Genomic DNA, 21,738 nt, shown 5'->3' with positions numbered 1-21,738 from the left:
GTGACTTAAATGAGAAGAGGATCGATACATTTTTACAACAGTGGACAGCAGTGAATACTTGGCAACAAAACAAATTTAGCATTATGTAAAAACTATTACAAAAGCGGTGCAGGAAATAAAAGAACCTTTATTATAATAATGGCACTTCGTTTTCCGGTAAGCAAATACACTAAACCATTAAATGCTTGCTCTGCAAATAAATGCAGACATATGTCTTGTTCACCAATAGCATGTTAACAAGAAAATATAAGTGCTATTAGTTCTGAATGAATGTTTTTGAATGAATTAATCACATTTTCCTAGCGATTCGATCCAATCATTAGGATGCTTTGGTTTATTTTATCAAAATAACTACACCCTGTAGGAAATCCTGCAATTACTATGTCCAGGGGAATAGCTACATTTTCAGTTTTGTGTTTGATTAATCTGCCCCATATTCTCTTTACTGGGGTACTCCAGATCTTCCTTTTTTTTATTGTTCTAGTGAATGTTAGCTATTGATAAATATTCCTGTGAAAAGGACACATCACTACAGTAAACAATCCAAATCCCACAACAAAGCTATGCATATAGAGATGATCTAATGGATAACTGGTTTTCTGCAGTATTCACCAGGGCTCTCTATCAAGTATAGGCCTTGTCTGTCCAATCAACTAGAATGCAGATCATTAGGATGCTAAGCAGTATGGCATCACAGCTAGGGGCAAATTTGGGCTGGAGGGTAAAAGAGAGAAACACAAAGAAACAGAGTGATACAGTGACTTGCAAGCAAGACTTGAAAAAGTAAAAGTGTTGAGGCCTTGGAAGAAGTCAGGAGGACCTACATAAGTGGCAGCCTGGACTCCATAAGGGCTCACATATAAACAAGTGTGGTAGAATGACCAAAGAAAGGTGTCAAAAGATAAATGTTGCCTTTAATTTCTCCCCAATTAGACATGTGAGCTACAATGGAAATGTTACTTAACAGGAAATGGTTTCTCTGTTTAAAGGATGTTGCTGTCTGGCCCTGGAAGCTACAGTGTTCTGGAAGGAACAGGCAATCCATTCCAGTGGTCCACTTCTCATATTGGAGCTCACTTTCCACAGGAAGGCTGTCCTGTATTTAATAGTAGTGAGAGTGTTAGGAAGGTCTCTCAGAGCAGGGCACAGAACAGGAGAGGCTACCTGTCTGTGTTAGGAACTCCCAGAGGGGCTGGGGGTGATGTCACTCGAACGGCAAACACCGGAAATTACTCCAGACGGATGCTGAAAATATTCAGTGCAACTGTGGCTGATTTGTGGTGAAGTGCATGAACAGTTGCATTTATTTTGGCAAATCGACACAACATCTTGGTAGATACAGCGCAGTTGTGAAAAGCAAATTATCCTATTGCACCTACAATTCTAAAAAAAAACATGCCGATTGAGCTCAAAACTGCAATTAGCACACTGTGTCAAGGAAAGTGAATGTGCCCTAATATGTTTACTTTATCCTTTAAAAAGTAAAAATTACGTTAACATCAAGGGTTATCTCAGTAATAAACAGATAGCATTTTGCACAGTGTTGTGTTTCTGAGTGTTCATAACGAAATTAAATACATTAGCAAGTCGCATAAATGCTTATTACTGCTTCATAAACAAAACCAAATCATAGCTTTACTTTGTATATAATAAAAAATTAAATGGCTCAATGCATGTGTAAAATGTCTATAATTATAATAATTATGATGTATGATTTTGGCCTTTCATTCTCCGCCATCGACTACAAGCTCAATAATTATTACCCATGTGGTCACGTACATGATACTACAGGATCTTACACCAAGGGGGATGTAAAATAATGTTGCAGGGGCAGAAAGGGTAAAAACAGACCCTGCGGCAGTGTGTATAATATGCCAATGCCAGTTCTCCCACAATGCACGTGGCACAAATGTGGCACGCAAAGTTCCACACAATTGACATTGTGTAGTGGTGGGCGTTAGTTTGCAAATCAGTGTTTAATTTGGAACTAATTCAAGCTGGAAACACAGCAGTAACTGTGCCACACAGGCTCTCACTTGATCTTATTGAGTCAAACATATGTGAACCCCAACAACTGTTTTAGCAGCGTGAGGCACTTCCCTGGCATGCCTTTGGGTTCTTAAAACACATGCCATAAGCTGGATAAATGCATGCTACATTGAATGGCATTCCAAGAATAATATTAACACAGCAATAAAGGATACAAATTAACCATTAGCTATGATTCACATCCCCAGTATTATTTATTGGCGAGCCGCTAATCCCCACTGCATTCCTGTGTTAAATCTTGTAAGATGAAAGCCTGCTGAAAGTATCCGCTCTAATGGTTACATGCTTTATTTAATGCAGCCAGAAACCAACATTCATGTTGTACTCCACTGCATTAACATCCAGACACCCTGACCATAGCCTAATAACATTTATAACACCTGTAATGCCTAATGTTTACAGTACCCAGATTCACACACATAAACAATGAGAAAAATAATGGAAGTAAATATTATGTAGCACAGTTGGGTACTGTCTTGTCGGCAGTGTTATGCCTATGCGGACTAAAAGGGCCTCATAATTAATTTTTTATACATACAGTACATTGTGATTTAGTCTCTAAATTCAGGTAACTGACAGCAGCACAGGGCATGTGCAGTGAATCAGCAGAAAAGAAGATGGGGAGCTATAGGGGCATCTTTAGAGGGAGAGATCTTCCCTGCTAAGGGGCTACGGTTGCCTTGGGCTGGTACAGAAGCCCCAGACATAAGGTGCAGCATTTCTTGTCTAATGCTTTTGTGAGGTATCTTTCTCTTTTAATATTCCTAAAATGTACACTGTAATCCCACCAGGGCAATGTGTCTGAATAACCCATACAATGTGTACAGCACTGCAAGTACTGAAGAAGAAAACATGCAAAATAACTATGGGGAATAATATATCCACCGCATGTGTCCAGAATTTAAAGAGATTGCCCTGATTCGAGTACCTTAAAAGGAGTGGGGATTGTCCAAAAGTGGGTGGGGTTTCAGTGTTGGGTTGTAACTGAGCATGGTTAGGGTGGATCAGGGGTATAAGCAAAAACACTGTGATTTTTTTTAAAAATGATGGCATATTCTGCTATTAGACAAATCAGTGGACCTGCGGAGTCAAGAATGGGGTTCATTTACTCTTTCTTACATGTATGCCATAAAATACATAATTAAAGGAAAACTATACCCCTCCAAACAATGTAGGTCTCTATAAAAAGATATTGCATAAAACAGCTCATATGTAAAACCCTGCTTCATGTAAATAAACCATTTTCATAATAATATACTTTTCTAGCAGTATGTGCCACTGGGTAGTCATAAATAGAAAACTGCCATTTTAAAAAATAAGGGCCGCCCTCTGGGATCGTATGATTCACGGTGCCCACATACAAACCACATGTTAGGTCACGTGAGCCAATTAACAGACAGAGTTCTGTCTTTTGCTTCAACACTTCTTCCTGTTACAGTTAGAGTTGAAGTATTTCTGGTCAGGTGATCTCTGAGACAGCACACAGACCATGATGAAATGGTGGCTCAAGGCAAGAGATGTAAAAGGGCAAGATTTACTTAAATATATATTCCAGTTTGGTTAGATTCTTTAATATGTCACTTAATATGATGTAAACTATCTGTTGCTTAAGTGTTCATTTTGGGGGTATAGTTTTCCTTTAAAGTATAACAAATAAAAAAACAAACAAATACAAAAAGTATTGTAGAAGTGATACCTTTATTGGCTAACAATAAAAAATACATTGCAAGCTTTCGGAGCACCAAGGCCCCTTTGTCAGGCAAAATACAAATGAAAGCTGGAAAGACAGGGCCTTAATTTAGGGTCAGGTTTCATGTCACACTATGTGACCTGACTGAATCCAGACTCCTGGACCATTTACAACCCACCCTAATTCATTGTATTATCTCTACAATTGATCTCTATCTGTCTGTAACTTCCTGATTTATTGCCCATGAATACCTTTCACTGATCTAACAATATATATGCTGTGCCTTTCCAGCTTTCATTTGTATTTTGCCTGACGAAGGGGCCTTGGTGCTCCGAAAGCTTGCAATGTATGTTTATTGTTAGCCAATATAGGTATCACTTCTACAATACTTTTTTTATTTGTTTGTTTTTTTATTTGTTATTTTTACTACTGGCTAACACGGTACCAAGGTTTTTGTTTTGTCCTTTAAAGTATGTTTGTCCTGAACTAATTTATGACAAAAGCATGAGACTCCTTCCTTTACTCCCAAAACCTTATCAGTGTTTCTCCAGAGTTTCACATTCCAGTATCATTACATACGCTGGTACAAGGACATATTGGTTTAGTGATGCTAAGCTTTACAAAAATACCTTTGTCATCAAAAGCTATAAAAAAAAAAAGAAAAAAAAAAGGAATGCTTGATGGTTCCTCTAAATTCCTCTACACTTATGAGCTGCATACTGGGAGGATGCACAGTGTTTTATTCATTTACAGAGGAAAACAGTTTCAGCATACCTCTGTAACTGCTTAGCCAGGAGGAATGCAAAGTTTTACCTGTACTGGTAAACTTTTACCTGTATTGACTTACCTGAAACCCCGGGCCAGTGCTCCTATCAGCAGAAAACTCCACCGACCCGGGGTTATACCAGTGAGCACCACGGATGGATCTTCTTCCGTCTCCTCCTTCTTCGTGCGTCTGCACATGTGCAGTAGAACGAAAAGCCGAACTTTAACGAAAAAGTCAGCTATTAAACTTCGCATACGTCTGCCCCGAGAAATTCGAAGAAAGAAGAAGATGGAAATGGATCACTTCATGGTGCTCACTGGTATAACCCCGGGCCGGTGCAGTTTTCTGCTGATTGGAGCACCGGCCCGGAGTTTCAGTTAAGTCAATACAATCACTTGGGGGTGCCAAGTGTACGATGCCTTTACTTCTCCTTTAAAAACTCAATTCGAGTTTTTTCTCTGAAAAAAACTCGAATGTCAGGAAGGTTGCAAACAACTCAAAATTGATCCCTGGACCTCTCCCATTGACTTAAACAGCAATTTGGCAGGTTTTAGGCGATGAATAGTCGAATTCAAGTTTTCAAAGGGCCAGCGTATGTTAAATCTCTAAAATCGAATTCAAATTTTTTTTCAAATTCAAATTGAATTTGAATAACTCCCTAGTCAAATTTGACAGTTAGACCATAAAAAACTTGAAAATTCAAATTAGAATTTTCAATTTGACCCTTGATAAATCTGCCCCTTAGAGGGGAGGCAGAGTTCAGCATATTATGCATATGCCGCAGGGCACTACAAGGTGCACAAAGGGTCAGTTTTGACCATTTGTGTGCTTGCCCTATTACTCCACTTGTCCCCATAGAATGACAAGTACTGTGCCTTTTAATACAAAGTAGAATAATATGTTGCCCAGAGAGAACGGTGCCTTTACATGGTCATAAACAAAGCAAAAGCTGGAAAATCCAGTAAGTGTTGCACAATGTATAGTGCAATAATAGCATTTTGTGTGCTATTAAAACCTTACAGCAAAACCATGCTATGTCAGATGAAATCGATTTCAAACGCACTTAATGTAGCATTAAATAGTATGGTTCACTGGAAGGACTCTTGTCAAATAAAATGACGACGTTCTGTCTGTGTGTAAGGAATGCATAAAGGAGACACTCACTAAGTCATATGCTGCTAAAATCCTCTTCATGACCTCTGGTACTGTTCCTTGCAGCTCCATTGTTGGATACTGTTCGTTGAGGTTCATTATCACCACCGGTGCGTTGTCAGGCCCAGCCAAGCGGGTAGAGAGCGCCATAATGCACTGCCTGAGATTAGCTACAGGAGACAGACCGCACAGCTCTTTGAATGACATCACTGTATTCTGTGGAATGGGAAAAGAAAATACTTTTTTTTTATTACTTGTTTAATAGAATTCTGTTAAAAATTCTGTTTGGAATGAAGAGAGTGCTTAAATGAATTTACTGATTTTATAGCATGCATACAATACACAGTTAGTTATACAATGAAGCCAAAGCTACCGTATAAGATTAAACAACACAGCTTTCAAATTTTTTTAGTTTAAAGGGGAACTAAAGGAACTTGGCTAGAAATATTGCATTTTATATACAGGTATGGAAACTCCGAATTACATTAATTTATCCAAATAATTCACATTTTTTAAACGATTTCCCTTTTCTATGTAATAACAAAACATTACCTTGTACTTGATCCAAACAGATAAAATTCATCATTATTGGAGGCAAAACAAGTCTATTGGGGTTATTTAATGTTTAAATGATTTTTTAGTAGACGCGGGGGCAGATTTATCAAGGGTCGAAGTGAAAATTCTAATTAAAAACATTAGAATTTCAAGCTATTTTTTGTGTACTTCGACTAGGGAATAGTCCAAATTCAATTTAAAAAAAAACTAGAAAATTCGAATATCGAAATGTATCATGTCTCTTTAAAACTTCGACTTTGACCATTTGCCATCTAAAACCTGCCAAATTGCTGTTTTAGCCTATGGGGGACCTCCTAGAACCTATTTGGAGTCAATTGGTGGACTTTGAAAAAACTTCCAATCAAATTCAATCGAATGGGCTATTACTTCAATTTTTATGATTTGAATTTGAACAAAAACAACCTATTCACCCAGAAAAAAAAACGTGACTTTTTTTTATTCGAAATTTGACCCTTGATAAATCTGCCCATTAAGGTATGGAAATCTTAATTACAGAAAGATCCATTATCCATAAAACCCCAGGTCCTGATACAGTTCTCATACCTGTATCAAACTTTATGTACACCGGGCCTAGAATAGTATTTATTCCTGCCTAACTCTGTCTAGAATGGCTTTCCCATCTTGGATACTTGTTAGGCCATTTTTTCATTGTCAGTGTCACTGCACATGCTCAGGGCGCTCTGGGCTGTAGTTAAGAAGCTGAACTTAGGGGCCATTGCAAAGCATTAAATAAAGTGAATATCCATCTGTCACAGAAGATAATGCTACAGTGCTGATTATTAACCAGTCTCAACCCTTTTGCTCTTGCAAAACGTACTACCATGTTTATTTATCTACAAATCAAGTCACGTATACTGAAATGCCAACTGTATATAAAGTATATAGTGAGTTGGCCCCTAATACAAGATTTAGGGTTGCCAACTGTCCTGTTCTGACCCGAAAACTGGGCTGTCCAGGTCAAAACCAGACAGGTGGCAACCCTAAATCTTGTAAAATTGCCTGCCTGGTTTTCCTAACTTGGAAAACTGTTACAGGATTCCCTAAGATTGACTCATGAATTGGCCAATCGCCAAACCATAGCTCTGCCCACTAACCCACCCACTCGACATTGTTGCTCCGCCCCTATGATGTAATTGGCCCGCTCCCCACCCAGAGTTTCCAGCGGGGAAAGGTGGCAACCCTAACAAGATTACTAACTGCAGGCTAAAGCATGTCCTGTCAATCAGCACAAAATATTATGGGAAGCTACAGAAGGAAAATACGGTGTAGTATTTCTTGTCCAATAATTCAATGAGCTTTAGTTCTCCTTTAGAAAGAATGCAAAATTATATTTTGTCCAAAAACACACTGAATTAAGAAAAATACTAATGCAAACAATTATACTGGCCAAAAAAACCCTTACAATTCTGTTAAAAAATCTTTACTTTTTCACATCAAACATGTCTCTCTGTAGGACCGCTAGAGAGCATGTACAGTATGGGACTTAAGAGGGAAAGAATGCAGAATAAATGCTTCATTTGAAATTAAAGGACTTGGTAATTTACTCATGTAGGTGCAACATCCAGCAGTGCAGTAACTTATAACAGCCAACAAGAGTTTTGCTTTCATTCTTCTATTTGTACTGGTGTTGACTGGTTTCTAAGGGTTTCTGCAGTAGTACAAATTTGCAGCTAGGCTAATAAATGAGGCCAGGCACCTGGGAACTCAACCTTTGAGGTTAAATAAAAGCAAAAGAGGCAAGGCACAACTAACCATTTGAGTAATCACAAGCCTGAATAAAGAGAAGCAGATGTTTAGTGCAGAAAAGCAAAGGGAGTGTTGTGCTCTAAACACAGGCATAACACTCAGCAGAAATGATTCAGTATAAGTAATCTCTCAGTTTTCTGTGCTATCTGCTGTAATTATGGCAAATGCCAGAGGGGTTGCCATAAGATGCCTAGACATAGAAGGCCTGTGGGGGCCTTTTGGCCCACTGTGTACTTAAAATGCCAGATCCCATGTTGAATTTCAGTCAGGGACTATCTTGGCATCCTCTTTATTAGGTTTTTATGAATTTTAGTACTGAATCTTGGGTGGCTGCATCTTGTGAATTCCGTGTATGGGGCCTGTAAAGACCTCACTGTATTTAAACAGTTGTATTTTATAACTTAAGAAAAGTTTGAGATAAAAAGGGCGAGGGTGCATTTTTGTTTCTCATATTTTCAGGTCTAAAGTGTTAATCTCCCCTAATTCTCAGGAGGTATGTTAGCTATGTTCTGTGTGAAGGGGGTATTTCCCAGTTGGCCCAGAGTTAGTTCTTGTATAAAGTTACTATAATGGGTGGGAAACCATGGCTAATTCTCTTTGATCTCAATTGCCTAGTACCAGGGGTGCATATGTTGACAGACTAAAGTATAAGGCACTGGGGCCCAACTACCTTAGTGAAGTTAGAGATCAGGGACCTCATGAAATAGTAGATAGCACTCATAACACACTCATAGGAGCTGTGAGTTGTGAGAGGCCAGCTTAGCAAAAGCAGCATTCGTTCCACTCCACCCAGTAGAAGAATTTTGGAGTTATAACTCACCTAATTCTATCTATAATATAATGTATATTTGAGAAGTACAGCTCAGCAGCACACAACCTTTCCTCCAACACATTGCAAAGGCCCAGCTTAGAGAGAGGTCCGCAATGTAACAGTGTTCTAATTGGTAGCAGCTGAGATGTCTTTAGAGCAGTGATCCCCAACCAGTAGCTCGCGAGCAACATGTTGCTCACCAACTCCTTGGATGTTGCTCCCAGTGGCCTTAAAGCAGGTGCTTATTTTTTAATTCCAGGCTTGGAATCAACTTCCAGGCTTGCATAAAAACCAGGTGTACTGCTAAATAAAGCCTCCTGGATTCTGCAAGTACACATAGGGACCACCTAATAGCCAATCACAGCCTTTATGTGGCTTTATTTTTGAATGTGGCTCATGGGAAAAAAAAAGGTTGGGGACCCCTGCTATAGAGCAGGCCCGGACTGACAATCTGTCCGATCGGGCAAATGCCCGAAAGGCCGCTCCCTTTACTGCTGAAATGGGCTGCTTCTGTCTTGTGCCGTTAAACTGTAGTAAAACTCGCCTGGGCCTGCCGGAGCTGCGAGAGACTACAGCACGCGTCGTCATACAGATACACATACCGAGCGCAGGGAAATGGATCTCCCTGTGAAGTTTAGAGACGGTTGGTGCCTGCCAGTCACATGCGTGTCTAGCAAGTGGTTGAGCTGGCACACTCCGATTGGCCAGGAACCAGTGTAAATCCAATCTTTTCCTCCTGCTGAAATAATGGCCTCAACTTTTGATGGTGACGCAACAACACTGACTCCGCCCCGCTTATGACGGTGCTTGTCAGAGCGCTAGGTTTAGACGGGCTAATTTCTAGACTGCACGGGAGGAGATGGAGTCTGGGTATGTTATGGGGGCCGCTGAGGAGCTAGCTGACCAGGTAATAAGCTGAACTCGTCGCCACAGTGGTGTTTTCTATACTCTCATATGACTAAAGATTGGGAGAAACCATTCATAGAGAATGGGGGGGAGCAACGTCGCAAGAGAGAGGGTAACTATGTGTCATTAAGAAGGTATAAGTGGGGCCGTGCGTATAAAATGCAAATAAGCTCATTTTGAGTTCATTACTCTCATACACCTATCTTTCATATGCTCCCAGTGTGCTCAGCATCAGCCCTGCGAAATCCCATTAAAGAAACACTGTCTTCAATATCTAACTTCATAGCTTTATAATTATGCACAGGGCTCAGCCAATGAAAATGGACTTTGGAGTATCCCTTTAGTTTTCCCCATGGTTGTAAAGCTCAAATTAATCATTTAGATAAGGACCTCACTGGGGTAGTCATTAAAGGCGCAGTGTTTGTTGCTGGTCCAGTAACCCATAGCAACCGATCAGCAGGCAGCAATTACTTGGCAGCTGTTTGACAGCATCTGATTGGTTGCTACCAGTAAAAAAATGATTTGCTTCTTCGCGTTTTTTTCAATTTACATAAAGTGTTTTTTTTTTTCAGACTAGGATAGTCTGGGCCCACTGGGCCTGCACTATCGGCACATTGTGTGTGTGTTTTCACCTGCTGATGTAATTATGAGATAATTATGATAAGTAATAAGCGCAGATGCTATGCTGTGCAGCTGTCCAGCTCTTCTGCTAAAATACCCACAATTCTCTGTCAGCCCAAGCAAGACAATAGGACACTCTTTGTCGTCTCATTTCAGGAAGGTAGTCTGTTAGCTCATAAGCACACTCAAACATCACTGGTGTCGCTTTATTTGGGCCTAGAGGTTGTTTATTTTAAACCAGGTATCCTATCTACACTTACTGACATTAAAACAAAATTTTATCTAAGTTTGTTTGAAATTTTTTCATGGATTTGCTCTCAAACCCCATTCAGTGCATACTCTGAGATTCCTATTGCACCTGCCACACAACAATACGGTTATGGGGACCTGTTATCCAGAATGCTCAGAGTGGGGTTTTCCAGATAACGGATCTTTCCATAATTTGGATCTTCATACCTTAAGTCTACTAGAAAATCATATAAACATTAAATAAACCCAATAGGCTGGTTTTGCTTCCAATAAGGATTAATTTATATCTTAGTTGAGATCAAGTACAAGCTACTGTTTTAATTTTACACAGAAAGGAAATCATTTTTGCTCAGTACTCAGTACTTGAGTGTTTACATGTGGGCTGCTTTGATTTTTTTTGCCCGGGCTGCTTTTTAGTCCCAGTCCGGCTCTGCTATAGAGTATACATCCTCCACACAAGAAAAGCAATGACAGACTGCACAAACATAACTAGGGAAATCTGAACAAGGACAGCTAGTAAAAGCCATTTTTTTTCTACACAAAAGACCTATGAGTGCGTATTTCTTTGCTATATATATATAATATATATATATATATATATATATATATATATATATATATATATATAATTATATATAGTCAAATGTAGAGGATAGCGGCACTCACAGGATTTGCGACAGATTCAAGGTTGGAAAAAATCTTAATTGAAGCTCTCGAGCTTCAATAAAGATTTTTTCCAACCTTGAATCTGTCGCAAATCCTGTGAGTGCCGCTATCCTCTACATTTGACTCTATTACATATCGGCAGGCACCCAGGTCTTTAACAATGGAAACGGTGTGCACCTGGGACAGTGAATATATTATATATATATATATATATATATATATATATATATATATATATATATATATATATGATGACGGCTCACGTTTAGGAGCCGAAACGTTGATTAAATCAATTTTTTTCTTTCTATGTGTGCGGACTCTTCTGTATATATATATATATATATATATATAATATATATATATATATATATATATATATATATATATATTTATATTTATTATGCTTAGCTGGTGCACTCTTAACAATCAACAGCTGCCTGGGTGCTGGTCAACACATTAGTATGCAGTGAACAAAAAAGCCGCACTCCAAGGACTTCATTTTGAAAAATAAAGGTGAAGTTTTATGAATGTAATCACTATTTTAAGCAGAACCCACAAAAAGGGCAACCAGCATCTTGATATTACCATTTAGGCTATGGACACACAAGCTGTTTTCAGCGACTGTCTTCAGCCTGCCTAATTGGGCTGATCTCGGCCTGTGTGTGACTGCACAAAGGCTGATCGGATTCAAAATAATGGAGCAGGGGCACTGAGCAGATATATCCCCCCCCCCTTTTAAAGCGGAGATATTGGACCTCATATTTGGCAAATTGTCTACCTACTTGCCCTGCCCAATATGTATCATGGGAGACTTCAATACAGTTCTGGATCCTGCAATGGATAGACTGCGATCACCTGTAGCGCAATCCTCTTCCCTTAGTTAGTGGCTATCAGCCCTAGGGATATTAGACATATGGAGACATAAATACCCCAATGAGCAGCAGTTCTCCTGTCATACGCCAGGTAAAGGGGCGCTATCCCGTATAGATATGGCCTTGGGATCCCCAGACTTCATCCAATGGGTAACAGAAATTGCGTATCTCCCAAGAGCTTTGTCGGACCATGCCCCACTGTCATTAAAACTATGCACAAAACCCCAACCTCAACATTTCCAGTGGAGACTATCCCCGCTCTGGCTTAACAATGCTGAGGTGGAGGAAGCCTCGTACCGAGTATGTGAAAGTACTGGGAAACAAACCTAAAACACGGCCCATAGTAATGTAGTGGGAAGCCTCTAAGGCGGTTGCCGGGGCACCCTAATAGCGGCAATTGCGAGAGCACGCACGGCCGCCAAACAGGAGGTTACTGAAGCGGCAGAGAAAATGTCGCAGGCAGAGGAGGACTATTGCAAGGGGGGAGATGAGTTGAGTCACCATGCTCTAATTCTTGCGCAGAGGAATCTAGAATTGGCACAAACGCTTCCACACGCAAGAAACTGCTGTATGCCAGCCAGAGGTCCTTTGAGCAGGGGACAAAAATGGGAAAAACCCTGGCCTACTTGGCTAAGCTTGATAATCCCTCCACAATGATTGCTAGAGTCAAGGATGCACAGGGCAACTGTACTCTTGAAGCGGAAGAGATAGCTGAAATCTTTGCCACATACTATAACGATCTCTACACTACACGGGTAGCCTACACACTAACAGAGCTTGAACAATTCCTGAAGGGCATGGAATTCCCCAAATTAAGCCAGGCCGAAGTATCTTACTTAGATGGTCCCATAACCTTGGGGGAGGTGGCCTCAGCCATGGGGAGCCTCTCACCCAGGAAAATCCCCGGTCCAGATGGCCTGCCGGTGGCGTGGTATCGACTTCTTAGTGAAGAATTGATACCTAGGCTGCATACCACCCTGTTGGATGCAAAAGAGTCAGGTCATCTCCCACAATGCTTTTACTCAGCCACTATAATACTTATACTTAAGGAAGGAAAGGACCCTGAAGCGTGTGAATCCTATCGGCCCATATCCTTACTTAACACAGATGTAAAAATATTAGCAAAAATCTTGGCTCAAAGGCTGAACAAAGTAATTACCTCAATAATACATCCTGATCAAACGGGCTTTATGCCCAACAAGAGCACAGCTATTAACCGGAGACGAATGTTTTCCCACCTTCAAATTGACCACGCCAATGCTGGTACCAGAGCAATTGCCTCACTAGATGCCACTAAAGCATTTGACTCTGTTGAATGGCCATATCTGTGGAAAGTGTTGGAAAACTTTGGCATAGGGCCTAACTTTATATCATGGGTTCAATTACTGTACCGTTCACCTACAGCTCGCATACAGATCAACAAAACTCTTTCCAGGGAATTCCATCTCTCCCGAGGGACCAGACACGGATGCCCTCTGTCCCCACTGTTTGCCCTAGCGTTAGAACCACTAGCTATATTAATCAGACAGTCCCCTAGGGTGGTGGGGCTTAGAACAGGAAGGGTAGAGGAAAAAATAGCTTTATATGCTGATGATGTTCTCTTATTCCTAGCACACTCCAATCAGGGCCGCCATCAGGGGGGGACAGGGGGGACAAGCGTACCGGGCCCGGGCATGAAGGGGGGCCCGGCAGCGCTGCATTTTTTTGAAGATCGGGCCCCCCTTACGAGCGCCCGAGCCGTACGTCTTGCCTCTTCAGTGCCGAATGCGGAAGTGCCGAAAAGCCGAAGCCGATGCGACGAAAAGACCCGAAGTCACGGAAAAAGCCGAAGTCACGAAGCGCCGAAAACCCGAAGTCACGAAAACAGCCGAAGCCGAAGTCCTGAAGCAGCGCAAAGACGACCGAAGCACGAAACAGCCGAAGCCGAAGTCCTGAAGCGGTGAAAAGACCCGAAGTCACGAAAGGAGGCGAAGTTGAAGTACTGAAGCCATGAGTTCAATTCTACTGAACACCAGTTTGGTGTTTTTTTTTTTTTAATCCCCTGGCCACCAATGTATTATTTTAATATTCTATAGGGCCCTGCCACCAATCTTTTTTTTAAAACTTTTGTTTTTGGGCGCCCAATTTTTTTTTTTAACTCGTAAGGGGCCCTTGCCACCATTGTTTTTTTTTGGTTTTTTTTTAAAAAAAAAAAATTAATTTTCTTTTTGGTGGCCCCAAATATTTTTTAACTTGTAAGGGGCCCCTGCCACCAGTTTTTTTTTTTTTTTCAAAAAAAATTTTTTTTTTTTTTAAATTTTTTTTGGGGCCCCAATTTTGTTTTTTAACTTGTAAGGGGGCCCCTGCCACCATTTTTTTTTTTTCAAAAAAATTTTTTTTTCAAAAAATTTTTTTTTTGGGGCCCCAATTTGTTTTTAACTTATAAGGGGGCCCTGCCGCCAATGTTTTTTTTTTTTAAAAAAAAAATTAATTTTTTTTCAATTTTTTTTTTGGGCCCCAATTTTGTTTTTTAACTTAGAAGGGGGCCCCTGCCACCAATGTTTGTTTATTTTTTAGTTTTTTTTACATTTTTTTTTGTTGGGGCCCCAAGTTTTTTTTAACAGGGGGCCCCTGCCACCAATGTTTTTTAAAAAAAAAAATTTTTAATTTTTTTTTTTTGGGGCCCCAATTTTTTTTATAAGGGCCCTGACCACCATCAATAGCTTTTTACAACTTGTGTGGGGGGGGGGGTACTTTTTTAGCGCTGATGTCTGTCTGTGTGGTCTTTTAACTGCGATGTGGGCGGGATATGGGGCGGAGCTTGGTCGTCAGTGTGGGCGGGGCCCAGGGGGCCCCAAAAATTTTGTTGTACGGGGCCCCGTGATTTCTAATGGCGGCCCTGACTCCAATGGTTCTCTTCATAATGCGCTCCACTTAGCAGGTCAGATGGGCAGGTTCAGCGGACAATATAAACAAGGAGAAATCCATTCTTTTTTCTCTTGAGACTCCTGGGCCAGTAGGTGTCATACAAGGTCTTAAATGGGTCATAAGGTTCAAATACTTAGGTATTAGTATAACACGGGAAACGGAGGAATATGTACATGAAAATGTCGAACCAGTGTTGCTAACTTTTAAAACCAGAGCAAGTCAATGGGAGAAACTTCCACTCACTGTTTGGGGCAGAATAAACTTGTTTAAAATGATATCTCTGCCCAAATTTATGTATGTTATGCAACACTCCCCGTCCTGGCTTCCCCCGCAACTATTCAAGCGTATTGATGATATACTTTCCCCTTTATATGGGCCCACAAAGCCCCCAGGGTTAACAGACAAACGCTAATGGCTCCACTGGACTGTGGTGGATTAGCGCTCCCGCACTTAAAATATTACTACTATGCTACGCAGCTGATGTATATACACAATTGGCTTGCACCGAATCCTGAGAATCCACTTACGGCACTGCATGCCACTATGGCGGGATCCGTAGCGTTGAGAAACGCGCCTTATAGGAAAGCCAGGGACACCCCTGAACTGCCACCTGTTTTATCAGTTCCACAGAAAATATGGGCGCTTGCCACGCAAATAGTATCCAAGTCACACCCCCAACCTTCGCCAAATGCACCACTTTGGAGAAATTCTAATTTCAAAAGTTTTGCCCGATTACCCGATTTTCATTACTGGCCCAAAGTGGGAGTCCGCCATCTGAAGGACTTACTAGTGGAAGGCACCTTTCCCACCCTGGGCCAATTAAGAGAGCGCCTAAGTCAGCCCGATATACAGCTATTCCGGTATTTCCAGCTGCGCCATGTGTTTAGTTCCCAATTTGGTTCTCTAACACCAAACACAGCGACCTCATCCTACGAAAATAGACTGTGGGATCCAGACCCGAGCAAACTAATTTCTGTAATATATAAGTCCCTGATACCTAGCCTGGGGAAACCCTTTGACAAAGTGAGAAGTAAATGGGCTGTCGACATGCCCCACTTGAGCGATGAGATGTGGCAGAGGCAACTGAGGGGTTATATGACTATCTAATCTCCATCAAAGATAAGATGGTACAGTACAGAATAATTCACAGGACGTATATCACACCGCTAAGGCTAAAAGTAATGGGCAGGAACCCTACCGCTTCGTGTCCAAAATGCAATTCTCCAGACTCAGGTTTCTTCCACTTGCTGTGGGCATGTCCGGTGGTATATAAATACTGGACAGAAGTAGTGCAATACATTAATGAGCAAGTCCTCTTACCTGGCATTCTTGCCCCGGAGGTATGCTTGCTGGGAGTACTAGAGGACACGGCCCCACTGATTAAGACCCGCACCCTACTAAAATCACTGTACTTCCATGCCAAAAAACATGTGGCAATGAAGTGGATGAGTCCCCTTCCCCCACAGGTCCAACAATGGGTCAGATTAGTAAACAGTATCCTGCCAGCTATTAAATTAACCTATCTGGCCAGACGGTGCCCCCAGAAGTTTGAAAAGGTTTGGGACCCCGGCTGGATGTCAATCGAGGCGTTACCCTCTAAGACTACAAAGGTAATTGCCTCATGTAGCTACTCTCCCAATGCCATTTATTCCCCTCTGCGTTAAGTTTCTTCCCATTGACTATTGGAATGTGCCTTACTGTATACTCCTGCTGTGTATAACTTACTATTGCCCGCTAAACATGTCATTTTATTTGTATGGTGATAGCATTGCAACTTTGTGTTTGTGCTGTTGTGTTGTGAAAATGTTAAATAAAAACCTTTTAAAAAAATAAATAAATACCTGTCTGTAATCTCTAACTTACCCATAATTCTCTTGATAAGTTTGGTTGCATTGGGCAGTAGATGTGACACAACAGGATCTATACTTCAAAAAGACCTAATCCTAAAATGGAGGTTTAGTGACCTGCCTTCATTATGATTATTTTTAAAAATTTATAAATTATTGTTGAATACTGGGAATTGAAAAATTGGTGATACAAATGATTTAATCATATCATATTATACAATTATATTATATAATCATACCTCTACTATTTCTTGTAAAGGGTTATTAACACAACAGGAAGTCAAAAGGAAGGCAGATGCCATCATATCAACAATGGGGGCTTGACAAGACTCAAACAAAATGTAAATGGATTGGCTAATTTAAAATGTCACAAATGTAATTTTGTCATCTGGCCTGATGGGAGGTTGTGATATTCATCCAAATCCACCAGTTAAAAGTTAATAACTGGACAGAATGAAATATTTGAAATCAACTTATAATGAAATATGTATTTATAATAACCAACTTTAAATCTGGGACACTTTCCCTTACGTCTGGGACTCCAATGGCACCAGAACCCAAGGCTTCTCAATTACGTTTTCAATAAAAGCAATTTGATAGAAAGAATGACATTTTTACAAATGAGAGAAGGAATTGATAGAGAGACCTCTTCTGCGAAATCAATTTCCCCTGCTTCATATTCCGCATTGAAATCCAAGACCTTCAATTATTTCATAGTGTACTGTATTAGCAACATAAATGCAATCTGCAAGTTAGTGGGAGAAGTGAAGTCATTTACATAATTCTTTTTTGCATGGCAAATATTAGAAAAGAGCCATCTCTTAAAAGGAGTCAAGTGAAGTTCAAGATCATATTAAAAGACACAGGCTGGAGAAGGCTCGTGAGAATACTGCCCAATAACGGACATCTAAAATGCTAAAGAATTGTGAAGCAAGTTTGCAGAACAAAGCCACCGTTTCTTTTTGATGTAAATTTATAGACACAAATCTATAGCTGCCTCCATATATACCTTAGGGGCAATATGTATACCGGTAACTCAGGGGCAAAATTATCACAAATCTTGTTGCCATTTCCTCTCGAATTTTAAAATAAAAGTGGTGAAAACATGTGATCTTAAATATGGGAGAATGTTCTAAAACATTTGAATAGTTTGGATTTGTTAATGACAAAAAACAGCGGCAGAAGTTGCCAGAAAAAAAAAAACGAGACAAGTGAGTTTCTATTGTAGTCAGTAGGGATTGCCTCAAGCAACTTTATTTAGAGTGGAACCTCGATTTTAAATCCCCTGATTTTTAGTTTTAATGCATTTTACACTGTTTTTTTTAATTGTCGCAGCAAATTCTGATGCATAATGCATTTACTTGATTTTCCAGAATTTTACACCATTTTTTTGGGGTCCCCTGAAAATTGTAAAATGGTGGTTCTACTGTATTTATTTTTCCAGTTTATTAAAAGAGTGTTGCCCTATTAAAAATGAATGTGAACATGAATGTGACTACTTGCTTCAAATTCGAAATGTAAATGCATAAAAATGTTTTGTAACTTTTTTCCCGCAAGAGTGAATTGGCCTTCCTGAGTATAACCTCTTTCTCACTGGAGTCATTATGGATGGGAGGGGGGATTTGGTTTTAATTCCCTGCCTTGCTATTGGTTGAGCCTGGGAGAATGGGCAGACCAAAAATCTAGAGTGAGATTTACAACACACTCATATATAAACAAGCCAGTCACTGATTAGTGCTGTAGGTTACTGTACATGTGCAAATGTGCCCAGTGTCTGTAAATAAGTCCCACTGAGTTAAAGGGATTATGTCATAATTTTTTTGATGTAGTTTTTATTTCAAAATTACAGGTATGGGACCTGTTATCCAGAATGCTCGAAGCCTGGGGTTTTCCGGATTTGGAACTTCATACATTAAATCTACTAGAAAATCATGTAAACATGAAATAAACCCAATAGGCTGGTTTTGCTTCCACTAAGGATTAATTACATCTTAGTTTCGATAATGTACAAGATATTGTTTTATTATTACAGAGAAAAGGGAAATAATTTTTAAAAATTTGGATTATTTGTATAAAATGGCGTCTATGGGAGATGGGCATTCCGTAATTCTGAGCTTCCTGGATAACGGGTTTCCTGATAATGGATCCCGTACCTGTACACTGTTTATACTGCAAATAATTCACTCTACAATATAACATTTTATTCCTGAACCAGCAAGTGTATTTTTTTTTGTTGTAATATTGGTGTGTAGGCAGCCATCTTAGGTCATTTTGCCTGGTCATGTGCTTTCAGAAACAGCCAGCACTTTAGGATGGAACTGCTTTCTGGCAGGCTGTTGTTTCTCCTATTTTATCACACAAACAGTATCCCCAGCGTCACTTATTGGGACTTCAAAACAATTATCTTTGCTACGAGTCCTATGGTAAGTCAGCATATACGGGAAATTGTTATAGATTAATCTATTTCAATATTCTGTTTAAATGCCGGTTCCAGCTCACCCTTAAGGATTGTTGGTCCGGGTGCACCATGCCCCTCTGATGAAGTGCAGTGACACGAAACGCGTCAGACCTCATGGCGCAGGGTTACACAGTTTGTTAAAATGTTAAATCTTCAATAAAATCAAAGTTTTTACCATTTACCTGAAGACGAAGCGATTCCTTGTGTGATCCGAAGAGTGCGTTGCCTAGAACTTTTGTGTGTTGTTTCTCCTACTCAAAGTAACTGAATGGGTATCAGTGGGACCTAGATTTTATTACTTAGTACTGTTCTTATATCTAACAGGCAGCTGTTATCTTGTGTGAAGGAGCTGATATCTGGTTACCGTCCCCTTATTTTGTTGTTAGGCTGCTGGGGGGGGGGGTGGAGGGGGTGATATCACTCCAACCTGCAGTACAGCAGTAAAGAGTGACTGAAGTTTATCAGAGCACAAGTCACATAACTGGGGGCAGATTGGAAACTGACAATATGTCTGGCCCCATATCAGATTTTAAAATGAAATCTAAAATAATTTTTCCCATGATAGTATCCCTTTAATTATCCTTCCTTGCACTGGGAGGGCAGGACAAATTCCCATCTCCCCTTTCTGTGACACTTTAGCATCAAGGAGCAAAGCTAATGGCTAAAGAGCTAATGTAGAAAGAGTTCATGAAATATAACTAAAGCTACATTTTTTTTACATGAGGTAATTGGCAGAACACATTACTGGGTTTGTGTTTATGATATATTAATACTACCCTTTAACTAACATGATCATAAAATAATAAACAAATGGGAGAGTGAAGCAAGCAGCACGGCACACTAATCTTTTATCCGTTACACAAACAATTACATATTTTTAAGATCAAGGATTATAGTTTTTTAAACCACACATGCACTTTTTCCAGCAATGAACAAGAATTTGGGATTGCAGATGTTTCCACGTAGATATAATCTGTTTCATGATTGTTCTGAGTTTTATACTCTCCCTTAATCCCTTTGGTCTTCTATGGCATACAAGTCATAGCGTGAAATGCTGCAATATGAGCAACAGCTACATACACATGTACAAAATTACATTTATTTATTAGAACATCTTTTGCAGTAACGCTGCTTTTCACATTCCCGCATCTGTGTTTCATTTCCCCAATGCAGCTTGTTTGATCCGATCAAATCAAAAGAAATTCATTGCAACCCAACAGTCAATGTAAAAGAGAAAACATATCATACATTTATCATAGGAGAGTACTGAAGGGACCCCAAGAGACGTAAAAGTGCAATTTGCGAGCCTTGAAGGGGCAGGGTTTGGGGAGAGTCAGCAGGATTTGGGTGGATCGTGGGCAGGGTTTTGGCATAATAAGGCACGACTGGGTGGTCATGTGAATGCAGGTTATTTTTGTTTTCATTGGGGTCCTATTCTATTTGTTTGCAGGGCTCTATGACCAGGGGCCCAGGTGACCAATGGTTTAATAGCTGGTGTCCCCTGGGTGGAGGGCTCTGCTAACTCAGTAGTATGAGGGCCTATGATTCCTGATGGCATCCCAGTGTGCAAAATGTAAAATATCTCCACTATTGCCACATTTTTTGCACTTTGCACACTGAATTATCGTAGGTTTCTGCTCTCAGTTCTGGAGTACAGAGATCTGTGGATTCCCGGTTGTGCTTCCACTATACAGAAGACCTGTGGATAACCTGTGATGTATGTGAAATTACAAGGGATGGGTAGTTGCAGGTGGCTAGCAATTTCAGGCAAAGGGGTACCTGGCGCCCATAGAGTTGCTCCACTGGCTATATAAACCATTATGGAGTGCCATATGGATAGCGTTTATTCAGAATAACTCATCTTCTGTTTGGATCTACAGGCTTCTCAGTAGCATCTTAATCATGTGTTGTGATTAGATTTAAAATACCTGTTCTCTTCCAGATTCACCCATATACAAATCCCCCTCTTTCCCCTTCCCTACCCCCTCTAACGCAAACCTACACATAATTTCTTCATGCGATCAACGGTGGAGGAGGTGAGGAAGCACAGGAGCTGCTGGCTGTGGAGATCAGGTCTGGGCCGGTTGGGCCTACAAGAACTGGGGTCCACCGGGTTTTTTCCTGGTGTCCAGCCGGCCCAGTACGACCCTGCACAGTGGAGCACATTTATCAACACTGGGCAAATTTGCCTGTGGGCAATAACCCATAGCAACCAATCAGTGGTTGGCTTTTTTCAGCCAGCTACAGGTAGAACAATGAATGCAACAATTTTCTTGGTTGCCATGGGATACTGTCCTTGGGGAAATTCACCCAGTGTCGATAAATGACCCCCACTATGTTTATACATCAATACACTTCCAAAACTACCTACTACTACATAAAAAAGCATTGTCTGCATTTAGTACAGGTATAGGCAAAATAA

At 40.4% G+C, this 21,738-nt stretch overlaps 1 protein-coding gene across 1 annotated transcript in view; it reads right to left on the bottom strand.

Annotated features, from left to right (window-relative positions):
- LOC108718917 (inactive phospholipase C-like protein 2) overlaps nt 1–21,738 on the bottom strand; it is a 150,872-nt gene that overhangs the window by 33,149 nt on the left and 95,985 nt on the right. Inside the window, exon 4 of the mRNA XM_018267435.2 lies at nt 5,670–5,873. Within this exon, the coding sequence (XP_018122924.1) occupies nt 5,670–5,873 (204 nt within the window). The remainder of the gene's footprint in view (nt 1–5,669; nt 5,874–21,738) is intronic.

This window comes from Xenopus laevis, chromosome 6L (genome assembly GCF_017654675.1).
Source record: "Xenopus laevis strain J_2021 chromosome 6L, Xenopus_laevis_v10.1, whole genome shotgun sequence".
In the NCBI taxonomy this organism is placed as follows: Eukaryota; Metazoa; Chordata; class Amphibia; order Anura; family Pipidae; genus Xenopus; species Xenopus laevis.
The sequence above is the reverse complement of the archived record's forward strand: the minus strand, read 5'-3'. Positions and strand labels throughout refer to the sequence as shown.